Source organism: Calonectris borealis, chromosome 8 (assembly GCF_964195595.1).
Source record: "Calonectris borealis chromosome 8, bCalBor7.hap1.2, whole genome shotgun sequence".
NCBI lineage: Eukaryota > Metazoa > Chordata > Aves > Procellariiformes > Procellariidae > Calonectris > Calonectris borealis.
Window position 1 is genome coordinate 16674975 of NC_134319.1, and position 27323 is coordinate 16702297.

At 41.6% G+C, this 27323-nt stretch overlaps 1 protein-coding gene across 1 annotated transcript; it reads right to left on the reverse strand.

Moving 5' to 3' along the window:
• Positions 1–2330: 2330 nt before the first annotated feature.
• LOC142085207 (vitellogenin-2-like) lies at positions 2331–25683 on the reverse strand. The gene is given in 36 exon segments (XM_075156997.1): positions 2331–2664; positions 3553–3714; positions 4747–4906; positions 5644–5741; positions 6823–6914; positions 7241–7427; positions 7870–8005; positions 8528–8666; positions 9042–9184; positions 9279–9491; positions 10871–10960; positions 11879–11929; positions 12323–12361; positions 12364–12939; positions 13332–13507; positions 13598–13820; positions 13942–14086; positions 14596–14781; positions 14894–14987; positions 16681–16870; positions 16956–17075; positions 17747–17848; positions 17954–18078; positions 18367–18464; positions 18626–18843; positions 19825–20043; positions 20355–20480; positions 21282–21447; positions 21537–21694; positions 21815–21965; positions 22564–22712; positions 22800–22961; positions 23510–23761; positions 25253–25404; positions 25509–25529; positions 25644–25683. Coding segments are annotated over 36 exon segments (5478 nt in total). The 3' UTR covers positions 2331–2545.
• Between the last annotated feature and the right edge of the window lie 1640 nt (positions 25684–27323).

Genomic DNA, 27323 nt, shown 5'->3' on the forward strand with positions numbered 1-27323 from the left:
TAACATGATGTCGCTAAACCTCCACACTATAACAGTGACACCACGAACTGCAACACTCCTCAAAATAAGGGTCGTCCCTGGGGGCTGTGCCCGGCGGCAAGGGCAGGGTCTCCCCGAAAACCCCGTCCCCCCAGCCCGGGGCATGCAGAGTCTCGCCCCCATCCCCACCGCTTTGGGCAGCAAACGCTGCATCCCCGGCCGTGCTGCTGCCGCGGGGCGGGATCGTCTGTGCCTCTGCTCCAGGTGTAGGCAAAACCTGTTGGTGAGGGGTTCACCTTTGGGGGTATCTTTATAGAACTGAACCCTCTTATTTTCTAGATCATGTCTCCAGTATGTCAAGAACGATTTCAACTCCCAGCCTGTCCCCCCATACAGCCCTTTCACGCTTCGTATTTCTCCGAAGGATATAACCTGAAGTGAAAAGAGAAAGGAAAAAAAAAATCCTAAGAAAAACAATCGTGAGGGTGACGAGCAACTTTGCTGTGCCCAGGACCGGCCCTGGACAGCATTTCCTCCAAGCTGTGCTCACAGTGGGGGGCAGTGGGGCAGAGGCTGGCTGCGGCCTCCCTGCAGCCCTTCGTGAGGTGGACACCCACAGCCCACATCCCCCCACGGGTGCTCTGGCTGCCGTGGTGGTCGGGTGATGCTCACCCGTGGGTCTCCTGCCAGGGCCTTGCTGAGCTCATCGCACCCCTCGCAGCTGAGCACAGGCGCGGGGAGACAAGGGTCCCCCCAGAGCGGTGCTCCAGCCTCGGCAGGCTGGGAAGAGAGGAGCCCCATGGGCTGGGGGCTCCTGCCAGAGCCCCCCGTGGAGCCCAGCCCCGGGGGTCATGCAAAGGCCCGGCCTCAGGGGTTACCTGGGAAGTCTGTGCTTCCCATCACTGCTCCATGTGACTTCCAGGCAAGCAGCAAACCCACCAGCTCACCGCTTTTCGGCTGCTGCCAGGTACTGCCCAAACTGCCTGCTGTCAGCTCCCCATCACTCTGCAGCGCAAGGTACCATGACAGCATTTATAAACTGTATATAACATTTATGTCTTTCAAACATATTCCTTTTGGACATCACCTTTCCAAACTATAAAATTCACATCCAAACTATAAAACTCACATACATGCATCCATTGAAGGTACCAAAGTTGCTGGGGAAAGCAAAACAACACAATTTTTACAGAATGTTCTCAACTGTTTTCAAAAACTAGCCAGCGATTACCTCTCTGCCCTGCGTGGTCATAGGTAAGTGCCGTTTTCCTTCATTGGTTTCTACTGATTTTAAGAATCAAATCACTTGTCCTCTTTTAATTAATTTACTGTCGATCTACATTTTTAACAACTCAGTAGGATCACATTCTGCTTTGCATTAACAAACCTAAATATAAAAATGAAGGTGTGGTCAGTCAGTAATAAAAATGGCTGAATGTGTGTGTATTAATTGGGAGAACACTGATGAATTAAGGCAGGTAAACTAAGTGAGTACAATACTATTTCTATTGAAATTTGTGCAAAACTGATGACTTAAGCTGCCGACAATCTCATTGACGTCAATGGTTACGTTTGCACCATCTCCTAAGGCAGTTCTCTGAAAAACAAATTCACTAGCATGCATACTCAGCCTGCAAGTACAGCCTTAGGGGCAAGCAGAAAACATCTTCCAGATCTGCTGGAATCCTTTGGGCTCCAGTGCTCGTGGCAGACGAGCACGTCCCTCACTGTGCCCATGCAGACCTGCAGCGGGTGGGCTGGAGGCAGAGCCCACCTGCTGATGGTGGCCACAACAAGGGCTCATGCGGAGGCTGAGGCATCTCACCCAAAGTGCAAAGGTCTGGCTCTGCTTCGGACCCTTTGGCAGGTGGTGTATTTGGGTAACTCCACCATGTCCTCTTCAAAGACCCCTGATTCGCACTAGCTTCTCCATGTGGTGCATCCATGTGGAACACATGTTCTTGACTCCCTCAGAGCACCTTGTCCAGTGGCATGAGGTTCAGGCTTATTCCCTGATCTTGGTGTTCCCTACAGCAGCACTGGCACATCATTATCGCAGAGCACCACGGTGTGTTGCTGCTGCATCACACAGAAGTGATCGGTTCCTGCTCCGGGTGCACAGGATCCCAGCAGGGGAAGAAAGCCCTGGGGAAACAAGCAGGAGCCTGGTACCACAGCTACCCAACCCGCACCCCCGACGGGGCCTGACACGGACACATAGCAGTGTGCATAGCCCAGTGCATAGCAGACTATCACAGACTCAAGAAGTCTATGAAATGGGGGGTGAGGAGAAGCAACACAGACCTCCTCTTTCCATAACCAGTGTAATAAGGAAGCCTTCATCCATTTTTCCATGCATGGATTTATTATGAAATCAGATATTTATGGGCAATCATAACAGTTTCTACAATAATAAAGTTTAATACTTTAAATTACTTGGGAAGATTCCACACGTCCTTAAACACTTAATTTAGTATCACTATTATTCCTTAAGATGAGTCTTCTTACACCACACAATAAAAACATGAAAGTGTTTCTGTTTTTTCCTGTACTGCAATGTACAGCTTCATGCACTGCAGTCTTCGTTCTCACAAGAACATGCTATGTGTGCGTCAACAGTGTCCTGCATATCCTCTGACTTCTGGTCAAACTTTGTCTGTTTGTCTGTCAGGCTGGTAGCCGAATCTGATGGGGAACAAGAAATGAAAAGTAAACAGGATACTTCAGAAGTAGTTTTGCAAGGTATAGCATTTACCATGCACTAGTCATTAATTACAGCAGGCTTGGCTTCTCCTCACTGGCTTACATATTTATGTTTGTCTAAGTCACGCAGAGATGTTCCAGGGAACCCACTTAATTAATAAGCCAGTTCTACATTGAAAACTACTACTTCCATGTAGAATTTTATTAGTAATACATTTAGGAAAGGATATTGTGGTCTTAAAGGAAAAACAAACTTGGAAAACAGACATGAACCTATCATCTACATAATCTATATCTTTCTTACCTAATCTTTTATAATCTACAATATACCTATAAAAAAAGACATCCTGCTATATCACTGCACCTGTGTGCAGGAATCCCATCCACACCTGCCCTTCTGTTGCCTAAATCAGCTCAGTGAAATAGGATCACGCCCAAAGACAGTGATATATAACAAGATACAAGGCGAGGATCCCCATTTCAGGGTGCTGCACATGATCAGGTGTGGCTGAATCCTCACAGGCTGCAATACGCAGGTCTTCAGCTGAATCACAATGTTGACCGTGCTGTTACCCTGCCCTTGCCCTGTCAGTTTATAGCACCATGAAGAGGAGTTCAGTTTAGATTTTAAATGCCGGTATCATGAAAAAAACATAGTAAAATTAAAACAGAAAAACATCTCTCTCGCTAAAGAAAGTTTTACATATTAATGAAAACAGGGAAAGGTCTTCAGTCAATACCACAGTAAGTCCATCCCTGCCTGTGGATATGTTAGATTATTCATACAATTCAAGTGGACTAACTGAGTCAAGGCACAATCTCTTTAGACATTTATGCAGCTCCTATTCAGTAGGCTTTCTATTGACTTACCAGCTGGGAGACAGTGGAAACCAACAGTGACTGGAGTAGTCTTGGTGGCGGAGCATCCTTTCGTACAGCGCAGCACGGGCTCTGTAGAATAGCACTTGGACTCCACACCCGCAAGCTGAACTGTCTTCTCAAGCTTCACAAATGAGCGTCGCAGTTTGCAGGCTGTAACACAACCGTTGGTGATAGTTTATGTGCTTACGTACAAAACCTTCAAATCTCCTCAGACTGACCAATCCGCCAATGTTGCCAATTTGCAAAAAAATTTCCTCTATGAAAACTGTATTTTCATCATAAGTAAAGCAGCATCCCTGACTGATAAACTTTTCAAATCAGCTAAATGGATATGGAGCTATGGAAAATTAATTTCAAATGCAACTGGTTTGTTTCTAGATTAGCACGTAGAAACATAGTCTGATAAACTTTCTACTAAACATTTTGCAAAGTAAACTGGCTCACAGAATAGCTGCAAACCCACATTCGAAAGCTGTGAATATTCAGCAGTGGAAAGAAAGGGGGGATTTCTGAACAAATAAAAATAATCACTAAAGAATAACAGGGACCGAGGAAGTCCTTCCCACCAGGACAAGTCGCCTTTACAAAGGCAACGTGCCTCTTCTCCTGGCAGCACTGTGGTGTGCTGTTGCACCATAACCTCAGCTGAGAGCACCGAGCACACCATAAGATCCCAATCTACCAAAACACTTAAAATACAGCTTTTTTATTTCAACCATGTAATTAAGTCCCTGGAACTGCTCATACGCTTGAATGCTTAGCTTGACAGGTTGCACTGGTTCAAAAATCAGGCGGTCAGCCAAGGTAAAATAATAACTAATCCCCATCTGATTTTTTGATGGATTGTGCTGTTGTGCTTAAATCAAAGCATGCCATGTGAATTTACCCTCTTACATTTTTTTCTGATCTTCTTCTAAAACACTTCAAAACTGAAACAAAGATTTTGTTTCAGCTTGGTTATTTAATTTCAACTGACTTGTGGTTTTTGGCTTGTTTGTTTAATTTGTAATTTCTTATTCCTTTCTAAACTGACAAATATTTTTTATACTTAACATAACTTAATAATGAACTCTTTTAAAATGCTTTTTCAAAATTTTTACGGATTTAAAATTTCCTAAGTAAATTCTACATTTTCTATACAATTGCAGTAATATTATATTAAATTTATCAGAGCTTGCATACCTCCTGTACAAGGCTTTTCTTCCAAAATCCAAGAATGCCCAAAGCTCACTGCATCTTTAGCTAGATATCCATTGGGCATCCGATATTCCTGTTCACATTCTGCATCATATTTTCCACATATTCCACACATTTTCCCTGCCATCCATAAAGCAACTTGAATCTTTGAGAAAAAAAATCAAAACCATTTCAAGTTAAAAGCAATAATAGCTACAGAGCAGATTTTTGCTATGTAGGTCCCTTTCAGTATAAGTTAATGCACGAGCATTTAAAATCTCTTTGCTAAGAATTGAAAAGGGTCTGACAGTCAGATGCCAAACTCCCATGCTGCTGCAGCATCTTTAACTGTTACAGCCTTTAAAACCTACTGTGCCAGTCTAGTATGTTAAGTTATTAATAGTCGAGACTATTAATATGCTGAAGCTTTTGTCTGATGGATGTTTTCATAGTATAGGTGGTAGAAACGGTATGGTTTACTGATTTCTTACATTCCCGTTTCACATTATTTTTAGTGCAGCCTTTAAAGCATTCATTCATCTTAAAAGAACGGCTGCATTTTTGCTGCTTTGAAGAATTATACAGTTGTAAGAACAGTGGTCAGGAGCTGAAAACTCATTTTTCTTGCAAATGCACTGCTGGCTCAGTGTGTGTACGCTCACAGGCCCATCTCTCAACACACACCTGTACTGCAAGAATAAGATATTTCTGTCAGTGAAAGATTCTCACTTCTCCCAAAGAGCAGGACTGTGGAACCCTGTAGCGTCATCTTTCCTTTTGGGTTTTTTGGGCCTGCGTGCATTTCGCTTTGACACTGTATATTTTTGCACTTATACATACAGATTTGAGGGAATCCTATGGAAATTTCGTAACACTCAAGCTTATGAAGAGGAAGAACGATACCCTGAATGTGTATCCATCAAAATACAATTTATCAATGCCATAGGCTGGGGCAACAAGTACAAGCCCTTCCTTTTCACTGTGGATCCACAGAGAAGCACCTAGAAGAAAACAAAATAAAACAAAGCAAAACCAAAACAGACCCAAACTAGCTTCTTTAAGAAAGAGAAAAGCAACTGTCATGTTTTTAAAATGTTCTTTTCCTTGAAATTCCTCAATTGTTCTATTCAAGAAACTAAACATACAGCAAAACAAGCAAAACAATGTAGAAAGGTGTATGTATAGAAAATGGGTGTTTGTAAAAAGTTGGAAAATTATCATCACAGATTTAGTCATTTTTCTCTGGGTTATTAACATATCCATATTTATTTCTAGAAATGATTACAAAGCTGTCTATATCTGTATAGTTGTGCAGCTATACAAGGCCCTGACCACACTATAATGGAGTAAGGAAATACAAAGAACACAGTGACTGTCACTGGAGCCATTTCTAGCACAATTATCACTTCCCAAGTACGTAACAAATAGAACAGAGCTCAGCGCTGGCAGATGCTAACCCAATTTCAGCAAGGCTGAGCCTAGTTGTATACTCAGTTCTACAGTCAGGAAACACCCGCATAGCATATAGCCCTGACTGCATAGCACAGAATGAAACAAGGTCCTCCTGTGTCCTTTCACAGAAAAAGACTATTCCTGCTTTGAGAGAAGCAAACAGGCTATTTACCAGTTCTCCATATTTATTCCTAGCAGACTTCAGAATGCTAGCCAAATTTATGCCTACAAATCAAATTAGGAAAAACATTGATATACAAGTGTGGTGAATTTTAGAAAAGCTCTACTTCAAAATGTTTTAATCAAGCAAGATTCTATAGTATAACAAAACACTTTTCAAATTTGGAACTCCAGCAGGAGCTGCAGTAATGTATGAAAAGGAGGGATCTTCATGTTACTCATATCTTGCTTAGTCTGGCCACTTCAAGAGCTTCACACTCTAACCAGTCTTTCTAAATGTTCCTATGCAAGGGAGCACAATACACGTTCTTAAATATTAACCTTACAACCAAAAGTAGAAATACTTATTGAATTCAAACTGGTGGAATCCCTTTGACAGATTTTTTTTGTCTTTCTTTCTTTCTCCTAAAACATACGTGAAAATGAAACAACAGATGCTGCATCACTTACCAGCAGATATGTATGAAACGTTCCTCCTGGGGCTTTCGACCCCATCTACCAGCAGTTTCACCTGTCCGTTCGCAGGATGCATATCGATTTCACTGTTAAGGAGAAGAGCGTTCATACCCTGTTTGTATCACATTGGTACACATACAGTGACAAAGGCATTTTCCTGCTCACTAAATGTCACTGGTCACAGCATAAGCTCATTTCAACTACTTAAATTACATCAGAGTATTCTTGTCACCTAAGATGCAGGATAGCATCATCAGCATCACACTCAATATGCATGGAAAGTAAATAAGGGAAATGCTGAAATCCCATGGGCTGCTAACCATTGCAGTAAAGCTCCGATCTAAGCTCCTCTCATCTTAAATGTGGATGATGTAGTCCCTCACGCTCCCAGCATCTGGCAGGAGTTACTTACTGACTGCCAAGCTTGATGTTGATTGCTTTCAGGTTCATAGCTTCTTCAGCATTCCTCATCATCACCAGGAACTTAAGGTCAGAGCTGCAATCCTGAGCCAAGATGTGGTAGCAGTTTGCTGGCATTGAGTAGTTAAACTGAACTTCGTTAAAGGTTGTGATCTTGTTGTGGGAAACTGAGCAGTGAGCTGGTTAAATAAAATGCCAGTGAGTATTTGCTTTTCCATTAAAAAAAAAAGTCCTTAAATGGCAGATTTTTAGTGCTATATTATTTTAGCTTTATATTTTTTTCCACTATGTGATATTTTTGTATGGGTTACAGGTGCTTTTGGCTACTAAGCACTCATAAATTCTAAAAGAAGCATGGAAAATACACTCCTCTATCTAACAAAAAATAATTGCCAGAAAGTTCAAATGTTACCAATTCAGATAATCGGTATCTTGATCCCTGAAATGCTGATGGTTTCTGTACTATACGCACAATATTCTCTCCCAGTTGAACCGTCCTTGCATTATTACAGCACATTTCTTCATTAACTGGAGACAAATAATCCCAGAAAAATTCAGAAGGTGCTCGAGTAATTTGGGAGACTGAGGATGTCATGCTTCTGAACCAGATTAGACCCTGACCTTTCAAATTCTCGAGCACTGCAGAGGGGGCTTCAGCAAAGACATTCCAGATGGGAGGCTGCAGCTCTGAAGCTGGTATCCTTGGACCTACAGGGAGTGACAGGGGAAGCCTCATGGCTTTTTCATAGAGGATCATCTGAAAAGGAATTCAAAAGCACGTTCAAAACACTCTTGTGCCAGCTATTCACAGCAAACAGCTGCCATCAGCTTTTTCTCTTACTTGGAAATTAATTTCAAATTCTTCTACTTTGGTTGACAAAGAATTTATGTGAACATAATTCATCTGACTCACTGTCTATGAGCTTTTTGCTTCTGCTTACAGTTTTCTCTCATGGTGTGGGTCATCATTCAGATATTATTTGGGAGAGAATGAACTACTCCCCTTCAAAGGTGGTTAGGTGAGCTACCACAGATGGAAACGTATGTCGTTATGAGTACCCACGGCACTCTTTTTCCATGAACAAAATCACTCTATTAATATTCTTGGATGTAATATAGAGAGGTTGAAAATAAACAAAAATTGTTTTCATCATTTGCACACAAACTGATTCTTACTTAATTTTTCTTTCTCAGAATTGACCCACTGTAATTAAAATGCAACAGTCTCACATTTCCACTAGGAAAAAACAGGAGAGTGATAATAATATTTCATAATTACGTCAGGAAGCTTGATAACAACATCACATGTCCTTGGAGAAGTTAGAGCCACGATCACCCTGGCTTGTCGAGAAGGATTCTTGTCTGTTTTTTCAGAGAACCCGAGCATAAACGCAGCCCCAGGGACAAACTTGTAAAACCTTCAAAAATTCAAATCAGAAAGATCTGGTGAAATAGAGAAGCAAAAAGCAGCACACATCCCAAACAGGCCTTCTCACATCTGTGTGTAAGCAGCGCTGGTTAGGTCCCCCAAGACCACTCTCTGCTTTACTGATCAAGCGGAAGGAGGGATCTGTTCCTCAGCTTTCAGTAATTATGTCCAGTATGAAGAGTTACTGCACATTACAATAGGATGGCTATGATCTCCCACTCAGCTTTTATGTCCTAAGGCAGTACTCAGATCAGAGCATAAAATAATAGCCAGCACTTTAACCACTAGAAGCTCATGGGTGGAGGCTGATTTTTTCCAGTTGACCAATATCACGAACGAGTGTCACTAAAGACTAAAACCTCACCATTCTGCTACAGATCTGACACTTGAAGGAACTTTAGGCCACTCCAGTTTCACTTGTACAGCAGGGTGGTCAGCAAACCGCCCAGTTACCAGCTCAGTCGAAATCTTGTAGTCCTGGCAATTCCGGCCCCATTTTAGGTAAGCCTATAATGGAGAAGAGAATGGCCCATTTTTAGATGCATGGAACATGGTTTTCCTGTGATGCATACAGCTTTATACAACTATTTTTGAGCCTTACCACTGCCTTGTGAGCATTGAGGACTGAAGCATCAGCACAGAGCTTCCACTTGGTTGAATCTGTGAGGTTTGACACAAATACCTGCATCCGGGGCTTGATGGAGTCAATATCAGCATATACCACGAGCTGGAGGCCTCCTGTCTTCTTATCGTTATGAATGCCATGAAGAAAAACAGCTAATACTGGTGTTTTAACATCTCCCAAAAAATTAGGCTAAGAAGAAGGGGGAGAAAGTATGCAAAGAATATCATTACGAAAGAGTTCCCATGGGACATTTTAGATGCAAGATCTAGATGGATAAATGGAAAATAAGCAACTGAACTGCAAATATATACCAGCGTATGTACCACACATGTATACACGCCTATAAACTCTCATGCATATGCCTTTAATGTGCATGTGCCTCTGCATGCACAGATGGATTTTATCACTGTATTTTATATGAGCCAAAATCTGTGCCGTCAGCTACAGCTGATACCGTGGAAATATTCTTATCATTAGGATACAGTATCATAGAATCATAGAATACCAGGTTGGGAAGGACCTCAAGGATCATCTGGTCCAACCTTTCTTGGCAAAAGCACAGTCTAGACAAGATGGCCCAGCACCCTGTCCAGCCGAATCTTAAAAGTGTCCAATGTTGGGGAATCCACCACTTCCCTGGGGAGATTATTCCAATGTCTGATTGTTCTCATTGTGAAAAATTGTCCTCTTGTGTCCAATCGGAATCTCCCCAGGAGTAACTTGTACCCATTACCCTCATCTTTTCCAGTAATGACTATATGATTTGGGCTTCACTGTTAATACCCATATATTTGCCTGTGAATGAAAGAAAGTGGTTCAATTTGACTAACAACATCAGCTGTCAGTTGTACTCATCACTCATTCTCACAACAAGAGCATCCCCCAGCTAGTGTCCTCCTGTTTATCTGTCTGGTTGGTCTGTTGGCTTTCACCTCACACTTCAGCTGTGAGCTCTGTGGCAGGTTTTGTGTTTGCACAGAACCCTAGCACAAAATATAATCCAGAACATTGTCCTCAACATCAAGAAACTCCCCCCTTGACAGCAGGGCCTTAAGCACGCTATGACCTGCAATTCCTTCACTCCATCGTCAGACTTCACTTCATCCCTTGCCCCAGAGAGCAAGCCTGCATGCATCAGACTGGGTGCTGGTGAGGAGCCAAGGTGCTACATGTCACCTCTGGAGCATGCCTTCTGCTGAGGCTCCTCTTAGCCTCGGCCTCCATCAACAATGTCCTTGCACTGGCACTGCAGCACCTCAGCTTCCCTCCTGCTTGCAGAGGTCACAAGATCAGTCTCTGCAGGCATCTCTGCAGGCATCTGTTGGGTGGGATTGCCATTGAGGGAAGGGTCATGGTGCAAGTAAGAAGGATCATCTAGACCTTTCCTCACTGCAGAGGAAAGTGTGTGTGGGAACTATGGTGTGTGTCTCACTCTTGATTGATACCTGAGACTTGACAGGTTGGTATTTCTCTCTTCCCATTACCCTAGCTGCATAATTACTGCAAGTGCACGGCCACTCTGCCATTCTTCCAAGCTGTCAAAAACCTCTAAAAATGATGCAACTAACCCGGGAAGCAGCTCGCGATGAGGCACGACTGGATCTGGTAGAGGAGTACGTGCTGCTAAGTTGGTCAGCTGGGAGCTTCCTTTTTGGGAACTGCAAGAAGAAAACACATCACGCTCAAGAGAGTAACTTAAAAGCATGCTTGAAGAAATTGCACTAGGCAGTGCTGCAGAATTCTGTCATGGCACCTGGTATTGGCAAACTTGCATTCCAACACTGAGCAGCTCCATGACTTGCAATATAATACACTTTGTCCTGCTTAGTACATGTGATCTAGCTCTGAAAAATCTTGTTTACCTAAATATATCTGACCCCTCATAAGAGACAAATAAGGAACATGTCTAGATGAGAATTCCCTGTGTGAAAAAACAATGGACCAGAGCAAGTCAAATTGAACCAGCCTCTCATGTCAATATGAAAGACAGAACTGATTCATTTTACTTCTGGAAGGGCCTGATCAACTGGAGGACACAATGAATGGACCAACTCAATGGAAAGGATAAACTGAATGGACAAACAAAGCTGAATGTTTTGCTTTTTGAGGAACAAGTACACCGATCCTGGCTGGATCACGCCCTAGTAAGAATGTACTGCTGAACTACCATAAAATAAGGTATCCTCCCACATTTGTCAACATAGCTATCCTGGGGTGTATCAACAGTGATTCCAACCCAAGAAACCAAGTGATCAAAGTGTGAAACGACCCAGGCTCTTGATGGTAGGATCTTTGTTCCTCCGAAGTGTGGAGGAACTGTGTCCCCAGTCCCTTGTACTGCTTTGGTGGAGATTTGCATCTACTTTACAGAGCCACAAATGGCGTCATGCGCATAACACAAAGGAGAACATCGCTGTCTTTATTTATGCATCTCAGAAGAACTGCACTGTTGATTTGGTGTTCTAAATGTTATCAGTACTGTAATTTTCCTCAACAAAGACAACAAGTGCCTTTAAGGTTTCCATTTGACTCATGACAGATTCCATACTTAATTTACTGAGGAAAGAAAAACTCACCTCTTGTCTATGCGCTGATCTAAAGCGATACTGATAAATCTCATGATCTCCCTTTGAAAATAATAAAAATAAGATGAAAAGCCTCAGAAGAAAAGCAATGCTGCAATTACATTGAAATCTGAGCACTGGGAATTAAGTAAGGATTTTACTAATTATCATTCATACATAGTACTGTGTATTTAGTCACAAGCACATAATGCAAGACTTGAAGTAGTTTATATAAAGCATTAATGTTCGTACCACAAAATTAAGACAGAAACATGCAATGTATATTGGCAGAAAGTAGTAAATTGGCAAAAAATGGTTCCCTGCCTTTAAGAAAAGTTTCAACAAACTTGTAGAAACTTTTGAGATGCTTTGAAGTAGACATCTGAGCCAATGACTGCAGGTGTGTTTGCAGAATAAATTTTGCAATTTTATGTTGCTAAAATTTATTGTGTCAACCCATAATTTCCTGATTTATGATGCAAAGCCAGCTGCCATCAGGAATGTGATTCACAAACATTAGCAGCATCAGTCAATTTACTGACAGTTACCCATATTTTGGAATATCTGCTGCTGCCGCCACCTTCCAGATGTCCCGTATGATGCCCATGGCTATGGTGACTCAATGAGTTCCTGCTGCTGCTGCTACTGCTCCTACTACTACTGCTGCTGCTGCTACTGCTACTGCTCCTACTACTACTACTGCTGCTGCTGCTGCTACTGCTCCTACTACTACTACTGCTGCTGCTACTGCTACTGCTCCTACTACTACTACTGCTGCTGCTACTGCTCCTACTACTACTACTGCTGCTGCTGCTGCTGCTGCTCTTGCTGCTGCTGCTGCTGCCGCTTGCGTCTTTGTTTCTCGCTTGCTTTACTTGATCATTCTTATCTTCATCCATGGCCTTTTTACGATCAGGAGAAGCAGCAGATGATGAGGAAGAAGAGGAGACAGTTGAGGACGCAGAAGATGAGCTAGAGGGATTTTTTGCGCTGGGGTCTGTCCCAAGCTCTGTTAGCATAGTGTTTCCTTTCTTAGAGGGTTGCTGCTTCTGGTGTCGTGTTTTATTTGCAACCTGCAAAAACAGTTCAAAGAGAAGTGCAAGAGAAGGGATACACTTGGTTCTGTATTTACAAAGTAAAACCTCTCTGGGTGTCAGACAAGCTGCTCACATCAGCCTTTCAAGGAACAACTTCTTCCCTGACTCACTCACTGCAGAAGCTGCAGAACTCCCTTGGATCCACTCTGCCCAGCTGAAATCTAGCCCAGCACGGAGGACCAGCCCCAGCTGGATGCACCCCGTAGGATCAGTCCTCCAGATGTGGCACAGGCTGACAGGCCTGGCACTGGCACCTTTCAAACTAGCCCCATCCTTGCTTTCCCGTGCCAGCTTTCCACACTGAACTTCAAACCCTTGGCTTCATTTATGGGAAAATATTCCCCCCTCCCATGCTCAAAGTCTTTTACCTTGAACACATTTTCAATGCCTAGAATCTTTTTCAGTTTAGCTTGAATGTCCTCATACGGAGATGATTCATCCTCTTCCTCAGACTCCGAGTTTACCACATGAATTATTTTGGAAGCTGCTCTGGATCCTGCCTGAATCTCCAGCTGAATTTTGTCAATATCAGCATCTGTATGAACTACACACCAATGGCACACGTGAGAAGGCTATACTGCTTCAAATAGCACCGACAAACCTAAGACGACAAGGCTTGTGCTCAGTATTGTACCTGGCATCAAGACTATTTTAGCTTCATGTTCTCCAATTAATCTGTGCAAATAGGTATTTTTTAGGAAACTGGCATCTCGTGACCTTCTGGAAAAGCAGAGCTGACAACCAAGATGATGCAGTTTGACGCAAATGTCTCGTTTATGAGTTTTTCTTCCTGTGCCGTGGCGAAGATCCTCTTGAGAGCTATAGGCATGTTTCCTTGGCATGCTGTCAGCTCCTTGCTGCATTGGAGAGGAGCATGTGAATACCACTGGGAGCATGTCATAGGCAAGAGTAAAACTGCAGACATGTGCATCGTGGAGAGGGTAAATATTACTATATAAGCAAAAAGGAATAGGTTACCATTGTGACACCTTCACTGGAAGCTCTCTCTGATGGTTTGAAAGGTTCTTCCACAATATCTGATGAAACATCTTCTGGGAGAATCGAGGTCCTTTTTTCAACACCTAGTTCTCCTATATTTCTTGATACAGCAAAAGCCTTATGTCTGTTGAGATATGCAAAAAAAATGGTAAATTATTCCAACCCCTTGTCTTTGGATTAAATTAAATATGTCCCTGTCAGTATCATGTGACAACACAGAGATATGTTTGACCACACGGATTGTATATGCAACTATATGTGTAAATATTATTAAAGACAAATACAAGTTCATGACAAAAATCAGTTCCTTATATCACAGGAAGTTTTCAAAATCTGGATAAATCTAAACGAATGTCCAAAACATGAAAGGCATTCATTTAAAAATAAACAAAAATTAAAAACACAAAATAAAAATTAAATAATAAACAAATAAAATAAAAATTAAACTCCTAAATAATTTAGGTATCTTTTGACTTTTAACTCCCCTATTTCTCTTACTTGCTCTTTATCCCAAAAGTTATGCTACACACTGAAAAGTCACCCTGTCTATCTAGAAACCTCCATAGATGTCAGTGAATAGTCAACTTCATAAGGTTTCAGAACAGAAAGTATTCTGAAGTAATGCTACTATACCTTCCAACCACTATCTCAGTTTCCTCATGGCATGGATTTGTTTCAATCTTAATATTTTTCAGTTTCATGTCTATCTTGGCATCAAACTTCATTGGCACTCTTGTCAGGACCTTGCCTTGAATTTCAACAGTGTGTTGAAAGTATTCTGTGTTGACACCCATTGTTGCAACTGTATGTATGTATAAGCTGAAACAGAGTGAAGCAGTCAGATGTAAGAAAGGTGCTCTTTTTTAACATGTGGTTCTGTCTTTTCATTAAAAAACTCCATCACATGTAAAGCTTTAGAAACCTGCCATACCTTGGGTTTATGTCAGACCGAATCTGCATGGTGGATTCAAGAAACTGAGAAGGTCTAAAATCTCCAGTTAAAGGGGGGGTCATCTTTCCATCAACTGCAAAGGACAGAACAACATTTTAAAATGGTAAAAGTGAAAGAAAGGATTTGAATTTAAGCAAAACACAGTTTTCAGGAAGAGGTAATATTTTTGTTAATACAAAAAATATGGCTGGAAAACAAGATCGATTTTGGGGTACATGAGATCTTTTATGAGTCTGAAAAATACTGAAAATATACAGAAAGCTTGTTCTGTAGGCAAAGGTTGTGATGCAACATATTGAAAATGGAAATAAAAATATAGTAAGAAATATAACATTAAAATTTCGGAAATGAGTGGAGCCAGGAGACAGAGGGAAAGGTGGGCAACCAGGCTAAACAAGCCCTACTCTCCAATCTTTCCTCACATCAGGTGTGAACATCTTTCTTGTACTGCGGACCCAAAACTGGACATTGTACTCCAGATGCAGCCTGCTAAATAGAAGGGGAAAATCATTTCCATGCTAGCTCTGCTCTTGCTGTTGCAGCCAGTGATGCAGTTGGCCTTCATCACCACAAGAGCACACTGCGGATTCACTATACCAGCTTGTCCACCAGGCCTCCCTGCCCCTTTTCTGCAAAGCTGCTTTCTGTCTGGGTGATGCCCAGCCTAGACACTTGCATGGGCTACTCCATCCCAGGTGAAGGGCTTTGCATCACCTTTGTCAAATTTCATCACACTTCTGTCAGGCCATCCCCTCCAGGCTGTCAGGGTCCCCCGGGGTGGCAGCCTGACCCCCCAGTGCAGTGACTGCTCCCACCAATTCAATGTCATCATTGACACAGATTTGCTGAGGGTGCCTTCTTTTCCAAAATTCAGATTGTTAAAAGAGACAATGAACAAGTGCTAACGATGGAGGAACATTGCTCATAACAAGCCACCAATTAGACTTTCATCTGTTGACTGCTCTTGGAGATCAGCAGTCCAGATAGCCTTCACTCACTTTGTAGCCCATCCATCCAATCCATACCTCTCCAACTTGGCTACAAGGATGTTATTTAAAAAAAAAAAAAAAATTACAAACACCCACAAAACAAGCGGCAGGGTTCAAAGATGTTATTAAAACAAACTAACAAACCAAAAACCAAGAGCAGCGATGAGTGGGCACATACGAGACTTCTACAAAGAGCAGAAGTACATGTAGTTCACCCTTCATTCCTTATGTGGTGTCAGCAAAAGGAAGGATCAGTTTTGCCTAAATTAAAAGTCTGCTGCACAACAAACAGTATGATCATTGAATTAACTTCTTGATAAGTATTCATACTTTCATATTTATTCTTTTAAAACAGAACTGTCTGTCTCTTTTCACAAGCCCTCTTTTGATTGTCTTCTATTTTCTTCTCTGTTTAAATCACCATTGAATCCTGCTTAGCTTGTGTGTGCATCTCTCAGGAGCCACCCCCTTCTGCCCATGTCTGCTGTCAGCTCCCCATGCAGCTCTGTTTTTTTCTGGCCTTGAATGCGGTGACCTTGCTCTCTGGTTCCCCAGATTCGCACCTCACCTTCTCTGTCTTCAATCCACTCAAAGATGCGGCAGAAATCAGCTGTGTCCAGCTTCTCTTCAAATATCTTCACTACCTCCCCTCCACTACAAAAATTAGTTCTTTTTCTAACTTGCTGGTTTTCCACTTCTTTCTCCAGCCCCTCTTAGCCTGTCCCTCTCATTCCCCGCTCAGAGCTCGCACAGCGGATCTTGTACTTCCCGACTCACCGTTGAGTGCCGCACGAGCCAGAGCAGTAGTGTATGACCCGTACTCCAGCGGCAGACCGGTGCAGGTAGGAACGATGTATCGCAGCTCTCCCAGCCACACTGGTTGTGTCCATTGTCCTGCTATGCCGCTGCGCATTTGGCTGGCGATTCTTTTCATCACTGTGTTCCTATCAGCAGGTTCTAGCACAGTCTGCAGTAAAACAGAGATCCAAGAGGCTGGGATCTAAAAGTACAATGGTGTCAAACCTTGCAAAGAAAAGTAGGGTCCCTGGTACCTTCACAGCCTGTTGGAGGACTTCCTTATTGATGTTAACATAGGCCAGCTCTTGGCCAAATAGTTTCAAGTAGGCTGATATCAAGGGGGTTTCTGTTGGCAGCTCCTTCCAGCCCAGCAGCTAGGGAACAGATAAAGAAACAAGCAAAGTTCCTTAATGCAACACTTTATAAATGGTAATTCAGCAAAGTGATCAAACCCATCACTGACCAAGCTGCGACTTTCCATTGCTGCTTGCGTTTCTTCGCTGCTTTGTCAATAGCACAGGGTCACTAATTCAGACTTACTCCCTGTCACTGAGATGCCCACGAATCCAGATGCCTCCTGTCCAGCGTTTTGTATTCCGATGCAATAACATTTACACAGAGGGTCTGGGCCATTGGTACACTAAACCCAGTTTGAAAGCACAGCAACACATCACCTTTTCTCTTGAAGACAAAGGTATATTCTTGTCAACTAAGTGAGGTAGGTGAAGGGAGGGAGGAGGAAGCGTGCCGGGCGTGAGACACACACCGTGCTGCGATGCCCGCCTCCCCCCGCTCCTCCCGTGCTCCTTCTGCAGCCATACATGGGGGGGAGGCAGGGCCAGAGCCAGAATTTGCAGAAGCTATCACAACCATCGCAGGAGTGATGTCCTCTGCGGTCCCTCTGCAGATCTATCTTTCACAGAAATACTCAAGCTGACTGCTGGGCGGGTAAGTTTACCTTCTGAGACAGGGCTTAACTAGTAGGAGAAGCCTCACTAAATACCCCTTCATATAACCCACACATTACATTACCGAAAATACCTACAGCCTTTCCAATCTCCTTTATCTTTTTGTATGTGGGATATTCAGCAAACGGTATATTTCGTTTCATGATGACGTCTGTGAGGCCTTCCACGCGGACACCGACCTACCAAAACAGCATGAGAAGGAGCAGTCTGAAACATACAGAGAAGAACTTTTTGGTCAATTTTAGTTTTAATTTGCTTTAGTATTGATTTAGGTAAATATTTACCTCCACCAAATCAGCCACTGACCCTGCAGAATATGCCATCAGCTTGGAGATTATGGCTGATGGGAACATTGTTCCAGGGCTGTTCATAACGAAGACATCTCCAGCAGCACCAACTTTATAGTTATCTATGGCAGAAGTTAACAAGAGACACGTTTTTTTTCTAACCATTCTGCTTATCATTCAAGATCATATTTCTGCAGCTTTTTCCATTACTGACTCTAAGATACATCATTACATAAATTTTAGCTGTTTAGGCCCAAATTAATAAATGGTTACTCATGCACTTTTAAATACGTGACTGTCACATTTAATTCAATTTCTTATTGAAATGCAGAATGCCAAAGGACTTAATGTCTCTTAAGAATGGATTTCTGAAGGGAAAGTTTCCTGGTCACTGAAACGCTTTTACTCACCAAAGTAACCACCAATACGCATGGCCTTGCTATACCGGTAGCTCAGCCTGTCCAATTTGGGGGCCAGCAGCTTAAGGGCGATATTGCAAGCCGAAGATCTAAACAAAATGAGAAAGATGATAATATCCAGAAATAAGCTGCACACCATCAGAATATAAACTGAATTCAGTTTGTCGGCACGTGCAGTGCTCGCTAACAAGAATGTAACAGAACTTATTATTTGCAGAAGATCACCCGCTTCATTCCTGTCTCTACTTACATGTTGTACATGTACGGCAATCTGCTCTTCGACAAAGCCTTCATGTGGGAATAGACAAAACTGGCCACTTGCAAATTGCTCTCCTTCATTGCCGCATTAGCTATTGTTGTTATTAAGGGAAGGGCAGGCCTTGTCTCAAAGATAACAGCACAAGCCATCATTCGCACTTCAGGGGGAAGCGACTGGTCTACAAGGATCTGGATGAGATATCCCTGCACCTGCAGAGACAAAACAGTGTCTGGAATTGCCAATAATTGAGACTTTTTTTGCAGGCTGGATCCACACGTAATCTACAAGAAATATGGGAGAGGGGGTCATTATTCCTGCAGAAAGGTTTCCTGATCTTTTTTACTGCATGGTTCCACATCATTTTATTAAGATCACTGAAGGGGCCATGGAGGAACAGCCCCATGGAGAAAGGCTGGCACTGAATCTGAAATAAATGTCCATGCATCAATGTATTGGGTCAACCCACCACAATCAAAAAGACATCAGCATAGCTTTTTGCATTGCTGACATTCAAAGATTAGTGAATAACTTCAGAAGAAACAACGGTAGATGATAAGATAGATTCATTCTTTGGAGTAACTCCACTGACTTGGTGAGCATGCTTCACTATTTTAGACCACTTTTAAAAGGAGAGCTTCAGCAGCTCACCAAAGGCAGTCTGAGTGGATTCTGTCTCATATAGCTCCTATATCTAAACCATCTGAAGGGCAGGAGTCTTGCCTATGCTCACCGCTCACCGTGCCAGCAACCTCAGCAGGAGGTCAGTGGTGACTCAGCCAACCTTAAGGGAAGGTCTAAAAGAGGCAGAGAAATGTTGACATTTTGCCTAGGAGGTCAATGGAAAGTGTCTCTCTCTCCTTTTGACTATCGAGGCAGGTTGAATTATATGTTTGACTTTTAGGTGGCTAAATTTCCACCATATACAACTAACACAGGACTTAATTGGTTATGACAGATGACTAAAGAAACACTGCTGATATCCTTCTGGAAGCTTCCTACTGACTCATAATTATGACAGCTTAGCAGAAAACATCAGCTGAAATATAAAACTGTACTGTGTTGTTGTTAAAAATAATCCTTTTTTTTCAAACATGCTGAATCCACACACATAATACCATTAAATTCATTACCCTTGCAGTATATATTCTCTAATTCACTAAGGAAAGAAATCCCTGACAGATCCTACTCACTGTTTTGGGGTCCTTCCAAGCTATTTTTCTCAAGGCCATTATGGCATCAATCTGAATGTGGATGGGGATATCAGAAGCACTGGATGAAGATATGGGAAGGAACTTCAGGATGCGCTTGATGCTAGCTGGTTCTCCCATATTACCAATGCACTTCAGGGCTAACTTCATTTTGTCTTCACGGCCCCTGCTGATCGCTTCATCTGCCAGGTCATGGATGGGCTATAGACAAAGCACAGTTCAGTCTTTTCTTCCTAATGTATAGATTGTCCACAGTGTTCCCCTTACCCACTGAAAAGCCTATCACAATAAAGCAACTGGTTTTAATAAAACCACTTAGTGATGGCTTCTTTCAGGATTTTACCTCACAATGTGAAAACTGTGTTTTCAATGATGAAGCAAATATCTACATTAATAAAATGATTCATTGCCTTTGTTCTGAAGGAGACTTTTATACTGTATCTTAAAAGAATTGAGCTAATGTAATGAACATTACTAAGCTATTAAGAACAACCTGACAAAAAGCCACCCACCTGAAGAGCTTCTTTAGGACAAACTGAGGTCTGAGAACAGTATCTATTGACCACAGAACTGTATCCCAAGCAGGCAACTTGCTGAAGCATGGGATTTTTCTGGATTCGAGAACTGGTCATTAAATCCTGAGGGGGGAAAAAAAAAAATTTGGTATTTAATACAGTGCTTCACATAGCTTTCAGAGTAGGAAAATTATCAGAGCTTATCTGAGGGGAGCAATTTCAGAATTCACATCCAAACAAATTAAATCAGCTTGTAGACATTTTATTTGCTGCTTCACTTAGGAGCTTAATTCCCCACTAGTTTCAATATATATAAGTTTACATAGTACCATTTTGATTTTCCTCGACTAAGCATAACACTGAAACATCAATCTATAAATGGAATATCCTCAGAACAATGTGCAACTCAATTATATTAATGATGCATTCTCATTTTTTCCTATTTAAGAAGAACATTGACTAGAGATGGGAAGAATTCTGTTCAGAATAAATGATTCATTATAGTGTCAAAATATTTGATGTTTGCATTAATACTTTCACTTGCGGCACTTTCACTTGCAACTAAAAGTGCTATTCAAAAGACATAACACACAAATCATCATTTGTTTCAGAAGTAAGGGATTAAAGTGGACAAAGTTTTGTCTGTAGAATGCATGACACGTGTTCCCAGCAAACTGAAATGGGAATTATTCTCAGAAGTTGTTATGGGAGAAGGGCTTTTATATCCATGTAGCAAAACGAAGACACAGGACTGAACTCTCCTCTCATATGTAATGCCAAAAGAAATCCATGATTCAACATTTGCACAAAATTGGTGTACATGAGAGGAGAACCCAGTCTCTAACGTACTTAATAATCAAAGGTTGTCATCAATTATCATTCCTTTTCTTATCGGATAGGAGAGATTCACATGGATTTACTCACTGCTGCTATTGGAACAGTATGTTCATCAGCTTTCATTAAATGGAGAGCAACAGAAACACTTAGAAGAGTTTGAAGGTAGTTAAGGTCATCATTGCGAATTCTGGTCTTAATGAATTTGAGTGCTTCTGTGGTGCCTGTTGCAGAAACTGCACTCAGCAGCCATCGCCTGCAAGCAGGTTAAAAAAAAATCCTTAATTTTAGCTCTCAATTCTCCAAAAATGGAAAAGTTTCTTCTAAGTTGATACAATGAAATACCTGTAGCGGGATTTATCTGAAAATTGTCTCCAGATGGACTCAAGAGTATCAGCGCTTGCTGTCCGGCAGAGCTGGACAAGCTCCAAGAATCTGTATGGAACATCGTCGTGGAAATCTTGTTGGTTATTCAGGACTATGTGTTGCAGTGTTTCCACTATCTGTTACAAAACATGAAAGAGAGAGGGCATACACAATTAAATCCTTTGAAATTTATGATCGTTACTTTTTTATTAATTTTTTGATTAGGAAAGCAATTTGAAGACCTCAAAATACTATACCCGTTGCTCGGGATTTTTTGTCTTGATTAGCTGCAGTGGCATCTGTGGCAATACTGATGGGAAGTGGTAACGAAGGCTCCCGTAGCTCTGCATGGAAATGTCCGGGGCGCTCCCCCGTTCGCTCCTCACTTCAAGCAAGGTGAGTTGTTGTCTGTCAAGAGACAAGTGCTGTGGGAGGAATGAATTACCTCTCTTCCTCCATCTGCCTTGGCTGTTTGTTGGTTCAGTGATACTGTGATGGTATCAGTTTTACTTTTTAATCATTTTTCTTACCATAGTAAAATCTTACAGTTTGCTAATGGGTAAAGCCTTCTAATTGGAACAAAATAGTATTAGAGTTATCTACAATGAAATAATTTATGAGAAGGAGCTAAACCGCTGTCTTCTGAATGAGAGCTACTGACTCAGTGTCATCAATGATCTTATTTCTATGTGCACCGTCTTCCTCCTGACACTATAAATTAGCCCTTTTTCAGGATAGAGTAGTAAAGTTGCATTCTTATGGTGTAAGCGAGCGAAAGAGCTTTTCTCCTTTTCTTCCATGTAATTGTAGTGCCAAGTTCACCAGGGTACAAATAAAGAATGGTTCACTGAATTTTTGGGAGTGTGGAGACCCCAAGTGTGAGTACTCGCAGCTTTACCCAACTGCTGTGGAGCTCAATTCTCATTTCGCTTCAACTGGGGGTGAAGGAGACTGCCAGAATCTATAATTATTCTCACTTAGTGAAGCAAGCCCGTGTCCCACCTACCTTGCTTCCATGACAGCAACACTGGTAGGTTCACTGAGTGGTGAGATCTGATACACCTGCTGCGACACCACTTCTGTGATCAGGGTACCACTGTCTGACTGCTTCAGTTTGTAGGAGAAAGCTGCAGTCCCTTTTATGAGCCTTTCCTTCTGGAGGAGGACAGAGAGACCCAAAGAGTGAATGGGAACAGAATGGCCGTGCTTGTAATTAGGAAGATCTTTTCACATCTCACCTACCATCATGTCTACAGGACAAGGATAGATGTAAGCCATTCCAACACTCTTCATCACCTTTTCCTGGCAATTATTTTGGTCTATGGTTTTGGTAACGGAGACTCGGCTGTTCTTCCTGTCTTCCTGGATGACGTACCTTGTGTGGCAGACACCTCCAATTCCAGCCTGTGCACATCAATAGAGATAATGAGACTTCCCAATCACATCAGGATTTCACTGCATGAGAGGAGGTTTTATTGAACAAAGATTCTGAAGGAGCAGTAGGAGGGTAAGGACCTGCTGAACAGTCTTAATTATGTTTTGAAACCTGTTATCATTGCTCACAATTAATCCTATTGAACTAAAAAATAGACATGTGAACAACACTCAGTTAGGGGACTGAGTTTAAAATGAAAAAGTAATCAATTAATTAAGATCAACAATGAACAAATAAAATGGATCAAGTAGCTGTATCAGGGAAGCCATATAACAAATACATTCATAGCTAATAATTCTTTTTTCTTCAAAGGATAGCATTTTAAGTCTTAAAGGCAGATGTCTTAAAAAGAATCCAGCTCAGATAATCCGTTCAACACATATGCAACATTTCCTTCTGTGACTTTTTTTGATGATGAACATTTGAAAGTAGACGCAAATAAACAGAAACTTGAAGGAAGAGCACCTAAACAGAACACATCCTTTCAGAAAGTAGTTTTAGAATCGAAAAAACAAACCTCTTGCAATTCATACACATTCTGTGATTTTTTAATGGTTATCTGCATCATGTTCAGTATTCCTCTCACTATGTTAATACACATATCGGGGCAGTCTTCTGGGCCATAAATGTTTCCAATCCGTCCACTATTGTATTCAAACTTGAAAGGCCGAGTAAAACATGAAGAAACCATTTGGGTGATTTTGGAAGATCGAGTAAATGGGTCCCTAGGCCAGATGCCATTGTATTCCTCGAATTGCGGAGAGCGGATCTGAGAGGAAATTAAGAAGAGATACTTACGTGAATAAAATTACTTTGGTACTAAATACGCAAACCAATTGGAAGAAATTAACATAATCTCTAGTTTGATATGCTTTCCTTCCAAATATAAGCTTAGCAAATCATACAGCAGTTTATTCTTTTCTCTCTTGCTTACACTACTGTAAAACCAGTATAGACCCTGTGGGCTCAGCAGTGTTATTTTATCTTACAGAAGCAGTTAACATATCACTATTATCTCCCAGGGACATTTTAAACACTTTACTTGCATTAACTCTAGAGGATAGAAAGGCTGATTCAAAAAATAATTAAAAAAATTCAAATAAAATTCTCCCTATTTTTTCAGCCTTCATATAAATATTCTGCTTTAGGTGAAATTTAGCATTTAAAAAGTTTATATCATTCTAAATGTTAAAAAAAAAAAGCTTTAGAATGTTTCATTTTAACTTGTCCCCTTCCAAATATTTTTTTTTACTAAACTAGTTGCTATATTTGATTCATATTTGTGAATTGCTTAAATCAACACAATTTTTTTTTTTTTTAATAATGACCAATGTATTTATAAACCTTTTTGTTTCCCCATACTGAGACATAATGTAAATCAGAAGCTATTTCATAACTTTGGCGAAGTTACTGCGAGTTTAGGTGTCTCAGAGCACAGCCTGGTGCACACCATGTAAGCATTTCAGGACGAAGACTAGTGCGAAATGCAATCCCTAGCCCATAATTTTGACATCTTGCCCTCATCAGCGAAAGAAAATCTACAGCTCAGCTACAACCAGTGAGAGCTCTGTCACTGAACCCAGTGCCCAGAAAAAGAAGCTCTGATTTGTAACTAAATTAAACAGACAAATAAAAGTATTTTTCTGAAACATATTTATTTTGGATGGGTAAGATCTTATCTCTATTGATGTTGGCAGAGGCATGATTTCACATGTACAGATCTTTTACTGCATTATCCAAACACTAAATATTATTACACGCTCCTTTTTGATGCCTTTCATTTTTTAATCTTTCTTTTATCACTTATCACTTTTTATCTTTAGCTTTTATCACATTTTAAGTCTACGTTTGTTAATTGCCTGCATGACAATGATTTTACATACCCAAGTCCTGGCTTCCCACAGAAGTTGGAAATAGTATTGAGACTAGAATCAAATCCTACACTCAGAGCAGGCTTGAGTGCCTTGAGTTAGAAATAACCGTTTTCTAACAGAACCCCTAATTTTGGCGCCTCTATTTCTGACACAAAGTCTTGAGGAACACTTGCTACAAACAATTTCCACAACAAACACCGGTAAGTGGATGCCAAATCCCTCGTCGCTTCTGAAACTTTAGCTTGCAGCTCATTCTCTGACATCTACAGCGCTAAGTCTCAGTTGAGTTTCCTACAGCTTTCCCAAACCACAGATTAGCCAGATGCAATGATGACCGTGATTTATAGTTCACTGTTGCACGGTATGTTTGGAAGAAGACACGGTACCTTGAGGAGGTAAGCGTTCTCCGACACCCCACTGATCTCTAGTTTGCCGCTCAAGCGCACGCCGACTTTGGCTAAACTTCTTTCTTGAAGCCCATTCAGCACCCAGCCTTCATAGCTGTACAAGTGGCTCTTTCTGCTACTGAATCCAGGGTCTGGGGGGAATAACAGCCGTTCTCACAATACTTGCAAGCGTGTTCTAATAAACAGGAATCACAACAAAGTCACCAAAAGAAGGTTATAGGAGGAAGTTACTTACCTATGTCAAACTTCTGGCTACCTGCAAAAAGAGATGGAAAACCAGATGAGTAACATTCAGTCTGGATCCAATTGTTGCCACTGAACTTAAGGAAACTTTAGGAAAGAGAGATGAAGACGGGATATGCAGGCTTACCTACAAGGGTGAGCGCTAGTGCAAGTATGATTCCCCTCATAGCGAAGGTGAATGGGGCTCTGCCAGACATGGTGAGACTTTTATGGAAGAAAGCTCAGGAACACGTGGCTGTGTTCTGCTGAATTCTCAAGTTTTTTATCAGTTTATGTAAACACTTCCCTTTTTGCAATCATACTTTCTCTTCAGATGGAATAACAGAAATCAAGTCATTCATTGGCATCCCACTGATTTTCTCATGTAAGCCCTTTGCTGGATTGTTTAAAAGTTTCTACTTACCCTAGTAAAACAATTTTACTAGGCCGTTTACAACAAATTTACAATAAACACATTACTTAATTTCCTAGATTGTGTCACAGCTGGCTGCTGGTATTTGGTCCTGCCACGGATTAGGCTGATTTTGCCCAGGTTATGCTGACCTGGCATCTGACCCAAACTGTTATCTAACTGATAGTGGCCCAATTAACAAAGTGGAGTCAGTGTCACACGCGTTAACGGTGTTCTTTCTCTTCTCTCAGCGTTGGTTTACAGCCACGCCTGTAGACAGGAGATGAGGACAACTAAACCCTTGCTGTTCTTATATTCATAGGTGCACCAAAGCACATTTAACATCCTACTGAAAACCCGTATATATGGAAAATATATATTTATTTAAATAAATCAGAGACTCAGTGTGTCCTTTCAGCTCTGGTCACACTGACCAGGAATATTTTTTAAATGAACAAATATTTCATAAGCAATCTGTAAATATTTTATCTTCCAAGGTACATGGCAGCTAAATGTGAACAATTAAAACCCACGGAGACTCTTAGCAGCGAAGCAGGGGGAATGGGAGTGCAGGTCAGCTAGAACTTTTGCATTTCCTAAGGAGCCAAATACAAAATGCAGCAAGTACCTGAACCGATGTAGGCTTGCAGCCAGCTCCATCACTGACTTACACTGACAGCCCAGGGACACATTCCCACAAGTGTCTCTTCGAGAAACGTCAGGGGCATGGAGGCAAGTGGAGATGCACAAAACACGCTTGCCCTTTTTGAGCATGGTACTAGATTGATAGTCACAAAAAGGGAGGAATGAGTTCTGGTCAAGTCCCCCAAAAAAGTTACACCGTCTTCCAAAGTGAGCTGGGTGGCAGCTGGATCAACAAAAAAAAAGCAAGAAAAATGCACAGGGGCTTCTGAGTGGGAGAGTATTTCTGGAGAGGTAGCTTCAGGCAATGCAATAAACTGTGGGCTTTAAGTCACACAAAAAACGTGAATCCAATTCTAATTCAACATCTACCACACACTGGTTATTCCGTCACTTTCTGTTCCCACAATACCTGTGATTAAAAGATTAACCACAGGAGTGTGATTTGTGGCAAACACTATTTTAATGTCCATAAATGAACATTTATTTTCTAGCAACCGCTCTTCCTGGATTATCAGTCCCACAAGTCTTGACGTTTTCAAACAGATTTCATCTGGGCTGTAATTCCACCTGGGGTTGTGCAACCTCTATTTTGGGAACTGCCATCCAGCTCACTGCAAAAGACTACATTTGGGGCAGGACATTAGCAAGAAACATCTCCTTTTTCATGATTATCAATCTATTATTGTGTTCAAGGGAACAAGCACGATTTGTCCTCAGGTGACAAACTTTTCACTATGATGTTGGCAAGCTCTTCCATACAATTGTAATTAA